This window comes from Petaurus breviceps, unplaced genomic scaffold (assembly GCF_028583685.1).
Source record: "Petaurus breviceps papuanus isolate PSGF00001 unplaced genomic scaffold, PetGlider_PUasm1.0 90895, whole genome shotgun sequence".
NCBI classification, from domain to species: domain Eukaryota; kingdom Metazoa; phylum Chordata; class Mammalia; order Diprotodontia; family Petauridae; genus Petaurus; species Petaurus breviceps.
Genome location: NW_027187372.1, coordinates 27,394,722 through 27,405,896, shown reverse-complemented (window position 1 = coordinate 27,405,896; position 11,175 = coordinate 27,394,722). Strand labels below are relative to the sequence as shown.

The 11,175-nt window shown below is 48.2% G+C and overlaps 1 protein-coding gene across 1 annotated transcript in view; it reads left to right on the top strand.

Annotated features, from left to right (window-relative positions):
- ARL8A (ARF like GTPase 8A) overlaps positions 1–10,556 on the top strand; it is a 12,408-nt gene extending 1,852 nt beyond the window's left edge. The window contains exons 2-7 of the mRNA XM_069074569.1: positions 6,506–6,586; positions 7,173–7,246; positions 7,635–7,728; positions 7,990–8,057; positions 8,913–8,983; positions 9,433–10,556. Of these exons, the coding sequence (XP_068930670.1) occupies positions 6,506–6,586; positions 7,173–7,246; positions 7,635–7,728; positions 7,990–8,057; positions 8,913–8,983; positions 9,433–9,482 (438 nt within the window). The 3' untranslated portion in view covers positions 9,483–10,556. The remainder of the gene's footprint in view (positions 1–6,505; positions 6,587–7,172; positions 7,247–7,634; positions 7,729–7,989; positions 8,058–8,912; positions 8,984–9,432) is intronic.
- Positions 10,557–11,175: the final 619 nt, after the last annotated feature.

The window sequence follows — 11,175 nt, the reverse complement described above, 5'->3', positions numbered from 1 at the left end:
GGGGGGGGGGGGGGGGGGGGGGGGGGGGGGGGGGGGCAGAAAAACCTTGGCATTACCCACAATCCCTTGCACAGGGTTCCTGATTGAGTATTAATGAGGCCATGTCCCTGGAAAGGAATCAGTGGATATAGAAATCCATCCATTGCCCAGCTGTATCCTAGTGGGCATTACCACGCCCACCCTCCACCCCCCAAGCAACAATCCCAATAATCATAGTAGCTGACAACACATTTATCTACTATGATGTGCTGTTTTTTTGTGACCATGGGAAAGCATCTGTTAGAAGGTCCTCCTTTGTACTGGGATGCTACCATACCTAGTGATGGGAGAACCCAGGAATCCTGAATCCCAGCCTAGTACCCATATAAGAGAGATGCTTCTGGGAGACCCACGGGGTGCTTCTCTGCTGGGCTGCTCTGCTCTTTGATTCAATGCAAGCATTGCAGATCCCAGGAGGAAATGACATATTAACTTGACCATCTTTGAAGGGAAGCCTTAAAAATCTCCAGCAGACTGGTAACCCAGGCCACCAGAACCTGCTTCATGACCTCATAACTTTCTCCATGTTTCTCCAAGTCAATTCTGTGTACTGTGTGAGCCCTAGAGGGATTGGAGAAGAATTTGAATAGGGAATGACCTGAGCACCCAGTAGGTAGTGGGTGGTATTCAGAGTAAGGCTAACAAAAACCGAGGAGCCTTTGTACAGCTGGTGGGACTCAGAAGTTTTTTGCCCCCACCTCCCTTCGTGGCCCAAAATGAGTTGATGAGACAGATAAGAAATCAGAGGCTTAGGGGATGGCAGTAAGCATTTATTAAGTCCTACTATGTGCCAGGAACGATGCTAAGTTCTTTTACAAATATTTCATTTGATCCTCACAACAATCCTGAGAGGTTTACAGTCAGGGAAACGGAGGCAGGCAGAGGTTTAAGTGACTTTCCTGGCATCACATAGCTTAGAAATATCTGATGTTAGAATTGAACTCAGGTCTTACTGATTTCAGGCCCAGTGCGCTATCCACTGTATCACCTAGCTGAGCTGTGGCTTAGCTGCCATCTGCATTAACTGAACAAGAGGGGATGAAATTGTTTTCTGCCGGTGCTCCCAGAATTCCCACTTTTCCCAATATCTGTATTCTGCTCGATTCTTGTTCACTTTATTTGGAAGCTGGGAGGGAGCCACAGAATGTTTCCTTTTTCTTTCAGGGTTTATCTCCTCGATTCATAGGAGACTGGAACTCAGAAGGAACTGAAATTCAGACTCCCCAAAATGCTAGAAGTAGGAGGTACCTTACTGATCACATAGCCCAGACCCTTATGTTAGAGATGAGAAATTGAAACTCAGAGAGGGAAGCACCTTGGCCAACTTCACAGGATCCCTGTCACTGTAGTCGGGGCTTTCTCCTAGTTTGTAGGAAAATCCATTGTAAAACCTCCTAAAGGTCAGCTGCTATGACTGGGGTTCCTTTAGCTAGTTCTTACTGATTCACCCATGTTTAGGTAGCACTTCAGTGTTGTGCTATTATTCTCATTTTACAGAAATAGAAAACTGAGGCCCAGAGAGGTTAAGGGACTTGTGAGTAACCTAGTCTGTCTGAGGTAGGATTTGAACTCTGGCCTTCTTGACTTGTGGCCCAGTGTAAGACCTAGCTGCCCCTAGATTAGACTTTGGTGCCAAGTTTCTCTTTACTCATGGTGTGACCCCAGGCAAGTCATTTCCCCTTTTCTGGTCTTCAGGTTCTTTCTCTGTAAAGTAAGGGAGTCATACCAGGAGACCTCTGATGGCCCAGCTCCAAGTTTATAGGCCTAGGATCTCCTTTTTCTTGCCCCCCATCTGGGAAGTTTTCTGCCCCAGATGACCTTACCAGGCCTGGATCTTCTGAGTGACCTTGGGCAAAGCACTAGGTTAGACTCAGTGACCTCTAAGGTTCCATCTAACTCATTATTATGCTTGCCAGCTACCTTGGCCATCAATCATAGCTGGTCAGAGCCCTTTTATAAGGAAGCAAGAACTCCAGGTTTAGCTTTAGTGTGACCCAGGGGACTTGGGAAGGGTTGGGGGCACAGCCAGACCCCTGTCAGGAAAGGAAAATGGCCACGTTCAAACCCCTTGGCAGTTTTCCTTCCAGGGCTTTAGCTGTCAGCCTCTGCTGCTCCCCAGCCGCTGAGGGAGCCGCCTTGTTATTTCCTTTGCTCTACACTAGTCCTTGTGTTGTCCAGCTTGGATGCCCCATCCTTTGGCTTACCAGGGGACAGGCTGGGTTTTATGAAGAACACTGTTTTTGGCTTCAAAAGAAAGTAAAATAAACAGATTGCTTATGGCAGTCTGGCCACTGTATCACCTAGCTGCCCTATAGCCTAGCTCCCATCTGTATTAACTGAACAAGAGGGGATGAAATTAGGGGTGCTTGTTTTCAGCCAATGCTTCCAGAATTCCCACTCTTCCCAATATCTGTATTCTACTAGATTCTTGTTCACTTCATTTGGAAGCTAGGAGGGAGCCACAAAATGTTTACTTTTCATTTCAGGGTTTATCTCCTCAATTCATTTCATAGAGAAGGAACTGAAATTCAGACTCCCCAAAATGCTAGAAGTAAGAGGTACCTTATTGGTCACATAGCCTAGACCCTTATGTTAGAGATGAGAAATTGAAACCCAGTGTTGAGAGGCAATATAATAGAGTGCAGTGGGAAGCCCACAAGCTGGATTCCAGACCTGATACTTTGTAACCTTAGTGGAGACATTTAATATCGCTCAGCCTCAGTAAAATGGATATTCCTCTGTAAAATGGGTAGAGTAACAACTGTAGTGGGGGCAGATAGGTGGTGAAGTGGATAGAGTGGCCCTGGAGAAGTCATTTAACTCTGTTTGCTCATCTGTAAAATGAGCTGGAGAAGGAAATGGAAAACCCTTCCAGTATCTCTGCCAAGAAAACCCCAAACGGGGTCACAACAAATCAGACACTACTAAAACAACTCAACAACAGTAGATAACCGTATTGACCCACCTTACAGAATTGTTGTGAACAAAGAGCCTTATATATCTGAAAGTGAGTTGTTACGGTTATCCTAGAATACCCCTAATTGAGGATTAGAGAGTAACACTAGGTAGGCAGTGAAATGTGGTGGCTGTGGGGGAAAGCTGTTTTGGAAGCCCCTGATTGTGGGGTGTCTGGGTGTGAATCCCTGATGCACCCCATTACATTGACCTTGGGAAGTCACTTAACGTGTCTGAGGCTTAGTTGGGCAGCTTATAGAGCCTGGGTCTGGAGTTAGGACATCCTGATTCCTATGTAGCCTCAGACCTTCCTAGCTCTGTGCCCTGGAGAAATTACCTGGTACCTCAGTTTCCTCCCGTGTAAAATGGGAAACATAATGGTATCTACCTCCAGGGGTTGTTGTTATGATCCAGTGAGATAATATTTGTAAAGCACTTAAACCCTTAGCAGTTTTCTCACCTTCTTCGTGGAGGGATTGGACTGGATCTCAGATCTAAATCTGGGATCATCGGGTCAATGTGGTGATATGCTTTACCAGACTCACTCTGTCTAAAGGAGGAAGAATAATGTCATGTGCCTGCCCGGGTGAGTCCAGCTCATAGCTTGGCCTGCACCCACAGAAGAGCCATTGCTGCCATCTTTTCTCTGAAGCAAACCCACTTGTTAAGTTTGTGCCACCATCGTGTTCTGTCTGGCCAACCATCCAGCCCCTGCAGGGGCTGCAGTATTCTGTATGAGTAGGGAAGTGTAGGGACAGGCAGCCATACCCACATACAGTTCTCAGCAGGAGTCAATGAAGAGGCATTTCTTCACACTTGAGTGTTGTAGGTGCCATGTGCTGGTGGAAAAAAGGGGATGGAAGAGGAGAGATCACTTTAAAGACAGTGTGGCATAGTAGAAAGTGCCCTGAATCTGAAGTCAAAGACCTGAGTTCCAGTTGCTACTTCTGTGTGATATTAAACAAGTGAGTGCCTCTCAGGGAATGGACTGCATAATCTGTAGGGTCCCTTAGGCTAGCTCCTATCTATGATTCTTTGCACGTGAAGGGACACCTGAAGATGGAGAGCATTCTCTGCTGACTGCCAGTCCCTGTTCTTGACTTCCCTTCCTGGAATGAGGCATAGCCATGTCCTGTACCCCGGGGCCTGAAAAAAGTCCAGGAGGGGATGTTGCAGTGAGGGAACCTGAGCCCTTGGCTTCAATTCCCTCTTTGTGGCTATGTGTGGCCTGGAGGTCAGAATCCCAGGCCTTGGGCCTCTGAGGCCATCAGGTCCAATCCATGCTAAAAAGAAATCCCCACCATAATGCCCACCAAGTGGTCGTCCATCCTCTGCTTAAAGGCCTCAACACCAATTAATAATGCCCAAGTGATTGAGCAGTATGGCTGCCTTTCAAGTTGTGTGGAGGCCAGCCTCCTGAGGCTGCTGCTCCCAAAAGATAGAGACTTATCCCATTTGTGAATGGGAAAATCTTTTCCACTTTACTTGGTCCTGCGTTTATTGAGACATGTAGCCAGCTTGGAATCAGAGGATAATGGAAGGACCATTAGAAAGCATCTAGACCAAATCCTTCATTTGGCATAAGATTTTTTTTTCCAAGATCATTCAGCTTAAAGGATCAGAGAATTAGATTTAGGGGTGAAACAGAACTTAGAGGGTTTCTACTCTAATGCCCTCATTTTATTTTTTTTGGCTTTTTGGAGGGGGGAAGGTAGGGCAATTGGGGTAGAGTGACTTGCCCAAGGTCACATGGCTAGTAAGTGTTAAGTGTTTGAAGGTCAAGTTTGAACTCAGGTCCTCCTAACTCCCGGGCCATTGCTCTATTCACTGCGCCACCTAGCCACCCCTCTAATGCCCTCATTTTATGGATGAAAGAGACCCAAAGCAGGGCATTGACCAAGTCATATAGATAATAAACAGAATTAAGATATGAACCCAGCTACATTCTCCAAACCCAGGATGTTTTCCACCACAAGAGACTTGCATCTTTAGGGGTTGACAGCCACCTAAGGCAGCTGGGTGGCTCAGTGGATAGAGTGCCAGGCCTGGAGTCAGGAAGACCTGAGTTCAAATGTGGCCTCAGGCATTTACTAGCTGTGTGACCCTGAGCAAGTCACTTGACACTATTGGCCGCAGTTTCCTCATCTGTAAAATGAGCTGGAAAGGGAAATGGCAAACTATTCAGGTATCTCTCTGCCAAGAAATCCCAATTGGGGTCACAGAGAGTCAGACACAACCGAAAACAAAGGAATAAAAGCAACATGGAGATCTTGGAGATATCCAGAGGGAAAAAATAGAAACGATGAAGCAGTTTACAGATAGGTGACAGAAATGGAAACACAACAAGCTCCCAGGTATCCATATGAACAGGAGTGAGTCACTATAGCATGGGTAAACCAAAATGTTAGATGTGACAAAAGTTAGAAAGAGATTTGGAAATCAAGGTGATGCAAAAACAAAAGCTCTCCGTAAAGGGGGGAGACCAACTTGCTTTTGGAACATGCTTGGTCCAAGGGTGGGCACAGTTACCTGCACAGTGTTAGTTTAGTTCAGGCTAATATGGAAATTGATCCATATTCCTTGATGGTGGAACAATGCAATCTAGACATATTATAGGGAAACAGGAAGAGCCACCCTAGAACTCAACCTTCATCGTGGACATTCTACGCCATCTGTGGGCAATCCCTGGAAAGGAACAGGCTGAGGTATAATTTGAATGGTTTGTCTAAGGCTCTCCACTATGCTGATTCTAGGAAGCAACTGTCCTCCAGCCCCACTGAGAACTAAAGTAAGAGAAGGGTTTCTCTTGCATTTTATGAGTTACAGTCAGAGACAGTGTATTATAATACATCGATAGACTTGAATCTGTAGATTCAGGAAGTTAAAGTACTAATTCAGGCACTAACCCTAACTTTTGAATCTTTCCTTATTTGGAAAGTGGGAATAGTAACTCTTGTTCAGAGGGTTGTTGTGAAGAAAGTGCTTTATCAAAAAAGTGCAACTAAGGAAGGATAAAGCAGAGAAAGAAAACTGTAGATGGATTTTACTAATGACTATGGGTGTAGAGATTTAAAATAAAATCTTAGCAAAGAAACTATAGCAGTATTCAAAAAAATCATTTGTTGTGGCCAAGGGATTGGGGGGTAGGATGGGGGGACATTAGAAAAGCAATCGGCATAATTAACCACAGAAATAAGCCTTAAAACACTCCACAGATGGCAACTATTAGAACTCAGGTAATACTTCCTGACAGTTCATTGTGAGAAACATCAATGTTGTTGCCTGATGGAAAATGTGTTTTCTTTCCTTGGAGAGGTTTAAATATGGGCCAAACACCTGTGTTGGTTTAGACACTATCCAGTTTCAAGGACAAATAAGATGGCCTGTGGGCTTGTCTTCAAGCATGAGAAATCTAGAATCCATCATCCTGACTTTGTCCAGCCCGGAGGGCTCCTGATTTCTTTGCAATATGTCAGTGGGGGGACAGTTCTAATTCTGACTCTTCTTTCAGTCAGGACAGTTCAATGAAGATATGATCCCAACTGTAGGCTTCAACATGCGCAAAATCACCAAAGGGAATGTGACTATCAAGGTGAGAGGGGGGAAGGCCAGAGCCTGAATGCAGAGTAGGAAGCAGAGCCCGAAGCAGAGGGCATCTGAAAGTGAGAGTACCTGAGGGACATGGCCTTCTGCTCTCACTGGAAGACTAGAGCCTGCAGGCAGAGGGTGGAAGAGGAAGTGGGAAGAGTGCCCATTCTGTACTGGGACTGAGAAGTTTGCAGAGCTGAATTAAAATCTGACCTCTGACCTGAGGGAATATGTAGGCTAGTGAGAGATTAGACCAGTCCACCTGCTTAGATCCACATCCATTGTGGGCTGTCTCTTCCATTAGAAGGCAAACTCCTTGAAAACAGGGACTGCCCACTTTTCCCTTCGTGTCCCCAGTGCTTACGTCTCATAAATGCTTAATAAATGCTCTTGGATTCGTTTCTGATGCTAAACGTTACTACACGAGAAATAGATTAGAGAGGTAGGAGGGCTGGTGGAAAAAAGTGGAAGAGAGACCTTGGGGGTGCGAGTGTTTGTGGGATAGGCAGAAAAGAGTGGCTCTAGCAAGGCTGGGGGCATTAGGGTGCTTGTGTCCTGGTCCTGAGGCCCTGTCTCTCCCTGATCCCCAGCTCTGGGACATTGGAGGCCAGCCCCGTTTCCGTAGCATGTGGGAGCGATACTGCCGTGGAGTGAGCGCCATCGTGTAAGTGTTAAAAGACCCTCCCTGGCTTCCAACTGTAGCCTGACCTCATTAGATCCCTCACCTCAGCCAGGTCCTCTGGTCTGTCACCTCACCAGGGTCTTGTGGCATCCTTCACACAAGGACTAGACTAGGGTAAATCCATTGGTGCTTTAGGTGGGACCTAGTCAAATGCAGAGTCCTCACCTCTCCTGTGCCCCTCAGTGCCCTGACCAGAGGTCCTTCCTAATCATAGGGAGTTGGTGAGGGAAGGAGGTTTTTGGACTCAAAGGGTCCTACAGAGTCCTTTTGGACTCCCTTGATTTGGGGTCCTACATTTTTTAATCTTTATTCTCTCCATGGTTCGCCCCATATGTGGTATTCAATCGCCACTTCCCTCCCATATGCACAGATATATGGTGGATGCCGCTGACCAGGAGAAGATCGAGGCCTCCAAGAATGAGCTGCACAATCTGCTGGACAAGCCCCAGCTGCAGGGAATCCCGGTCAGTGAGCCCAGGCTGGAGAGGATGGAGGATATGGGAGACCCTGGGGCTGGTGGGGATGGGAGAAGAGGCTGGGCCACAAAGGAGGAGCTGGGATGAGAGGAAGAGGCTTGAGTCTGAACATGACAGGAGGGCGAGGCCAAGGCCAAGGCTCTTTCTGTAGAAGCATCCTCACTAGGGGGTCTGCTAGGTCCCTTCACCTTGGTAGATAGCAACCAAGAACCCCAACCCCCTTCTCTACCTTCTCTGCCCATATTATAGGTCCTAGTCCTGGGAAACAAACGCGACCTCCCTGGTGCTCTGGATGAGAAGGAGCTGATCGAAAAAATGTGAGTATGGCTTGATCTCTCTTGTTAGAGCAGGAAGGGAGGCCAGCCAGTCCTGCCCGGTCATTCTGCAGAGGAGGAACCCAGCTGAGAGAGGCCAAGGAGCTTGAGGCTGATCCTGGGGGTCAGCTGGAAGGTGTTCCCCTCCCCCACCCCAGCTCTTTGCTTTTCTTGCCCCAAAGTGCTGCACAGCTTCATATTGATGGAAGAGAATTTTTAGATTTAAAGTCCACAATATTGTGGGACTTTGCTTTTACTTCAGATGGAAAAATGTTCTCCCTTAATATCCACAAACATTTCTCCCAGAAAAAAAAAATACCCTTCCCTTAACTTCTGAAATTCACTTAAGTGGAACATTGGAGGAGCTTTTGGAGATTGTTTACCAGTTTATAGATGAGGAAATTGAGGCCCAGGAGCATCAGGTGAAAGACCCGAGATCACACTAACAAGGAGAGAGAACCAGGTCTAGAACCCAAGGCTGCTGCTCCTCGGGCCTCTACTTTTCCTAGCACTCCCACCGATCCTTTCTGTCTCTTCCTAGCTCCTCATCCCAAAAAGGCCCCCTGTATTTTCTCAGGACCCAGCCCCTAGGCACTAGTCTCTGCCCCAGTACTCTTGAGGAGTAGACACCTGTTCCCTGATCAGCCACAGGGTGGCACCCAATGCTGCTTTTCTAAAGGCCTCACCAGTGCCCAGAGTCCTGCCTGTGCACCCTCTCCCCTTCTAGCTCCTGGCCAGGCTGGCCAGCACATACACTTCCCCCCTCCCCCCCCCCCCCCCTATCGCGCAGATAGTATCGACCCCCCCCCCCCCCCCCCCCCCCCCGTCTGAAAAAAAGCTGTTATTTCCCACCCTTAGGAACTTGTCTGCAATCCAGGACCGAGAGATCTGCTGCTATTCTATCTCCTGCAAAGAAAAAGATAACATCGGTTTGTAGATTTGGGGCTGGGCATGGTGTGGAAGGGGCATTGGGGAAGGGGCTGGGATTACACATTCTTGAGAGCCAGATAGAAAAGGAAACCAGTGTTTCAGGGGCTCGATGTCATAGGCTTGGCACAGTCTAGCCTGCCTAGCTCCAGCCCCAACATTGAGGGTCTCAGATTTTCTGTCCTCCCTCCAGACTTTGACATTCTCCTATCACCTCTCAAAGTCTATGGTGTTCTCCTTGCTGGCCCTGCAGCTGCTTTTAGTCACTAGGAGGTCAGAGGGTGAAAGCATCTGTCCTTAGCTCCCTGCCCCAGTAACCATTCAGCATCCAGCCCCTTGGTTCTAGGCATCCCTCCAGGTTATCCCTGACCTTCCCTGGAGTTTGGGTCCTGTCCCCCCTAGATCCTCTTCCAGTCACAGTCTCTAACCTAATGTTTTGTTCCTCCCACAGACATCACCCTACAGTGGCTTATCCAACATTCAAAGTCACGGAGAAGCTGAGACAGCAGTCCATCCCTCCCCGCTGGACCAGGGACCGCCATCGTCCAAATCTAAAGCCGCGTTCCCCGCCGGTCCCTACTGTCCCCCTTCTTCCTGCCCCCTCCTCAGTGTGTGTGGCAGGGGGACTCTCTAGGGACCCAGAGTCCTGTTCTGCTGAGGTCTGAACTCCTGTTTTTATTGTAAAGAATACTGGTCCCACCTGGACCCGCTAACTTCTCCCCCTCTCCTCTGCCCTTTTTCCTCTTTCCCCCTAACCCCCATGTCCATCTCCCTGACCTTGCACCACCTCTCGAGCCCCGCTCTGCCCTTCTCAACACTGTTCAGTTACTGTCCTGTGTGTACAGTATATATATGTATATATATTTTAATTTTTTAATTTAAGCAATGACTAAAATCAACCATATGACGATGCCAGGGCCAGCAGGGGGTCAGGATAGGGCAAAAATCTTTAGGGAGGAAGAAAAGCTTTAGGGGAGGGGGAGCATAAGGCTTGGAAAACAGGGAGGAGGCTGATGTTCTGGGGCTGGACCCTGGCCCTGGCACTGGTGGCCACCCTGCGCCCCTCTGCTCCCAACCTCGTGGGATCCCGCCTGACCCCTTCCCTCCATGTGTGGAGGGGCTAAGAGGCACAAGCCAGCTGCCAAAAACCATTTATCCGGCATAGGGGACGAGATGACAGCATTCTCCTTCAGGCTTCCTCCCCCAGCCTCTCTTCTGCCTGGCCCTCGCTCTTTACCCCCAGAAAGGGCAGCCTGGCCAGCCTTCCCCCCCCAGCCCGTGCTCCTACTCCCTGCCCCGACTCCTACCTGGGCCTCCCCAGCTCTTGCCCACCTCCCTTTCTGGTCTTATTTTGCAGACTTGCACAAGGAGAGAGCTCAGCATGGGGGATTTTGGTTCTTTGGGGTTGGTTTTGTTTTTATTTAATGAATTGTAAAGTGGCATTTATCTCCCCTTTTTTTACAACACTTTCTGGCTCACATTGGATTCCTTCTGTCGGAAAATGACTCTTGTAACTGTACATTTTTTTTTTTGGCCTCCTAATAATAACAAGAATAAATTAACAATTTTGTGTTGGGGGGGTTTTTGCTGCCAGTTATTTTTTTTCTAATCATGATGGATAGTGAGGCAGACCCTTGGACATGCAGGTCAGTAGGAACACAGAGAGACAAACCTAGACCCAAGCACCATAGGCCCCCCCCAGTCCCACCCCAGACATTCTCTAAGTACTTGGGAGCACCAGGGAGTCTCCAGTTGGTGAGGCTTAGAGGGAAGAGCAATGTCTTTGGAACAAGGACCTTGGCTCAAAGGCCATCTCTTGTCACATACTACCAGGGCAGCACCCTTACCCCTTTCTGAGGCTCAGTCTTTCCATCTGCAAAATGGGTGCTTGGACCAGATGATGTCAAAGGCCCCTGCCAGCTCTTGATGGCAGGGATGATGATGGGATGACCCACCTGGTGATGCTTTTGTGACAGTGAGATGCTGGCTGCTTCTCAAAGGGAGAACCTTTTCATCCTCTCCCATTTGTGTCCCCTGGCTTAGCTCTACAGATCCTGCTGCCTAGAAGATAGGGGTGTTTTGTGAAGAGCAGCTCATGGTCCATATCCCCTTCTTACTCAGAGTAGTGCTTACCTGTCTCCTGGCTTCCAGGCTAGAGTCAACCCCCACCTTCTCTGCAGCCAGAAGACCACCA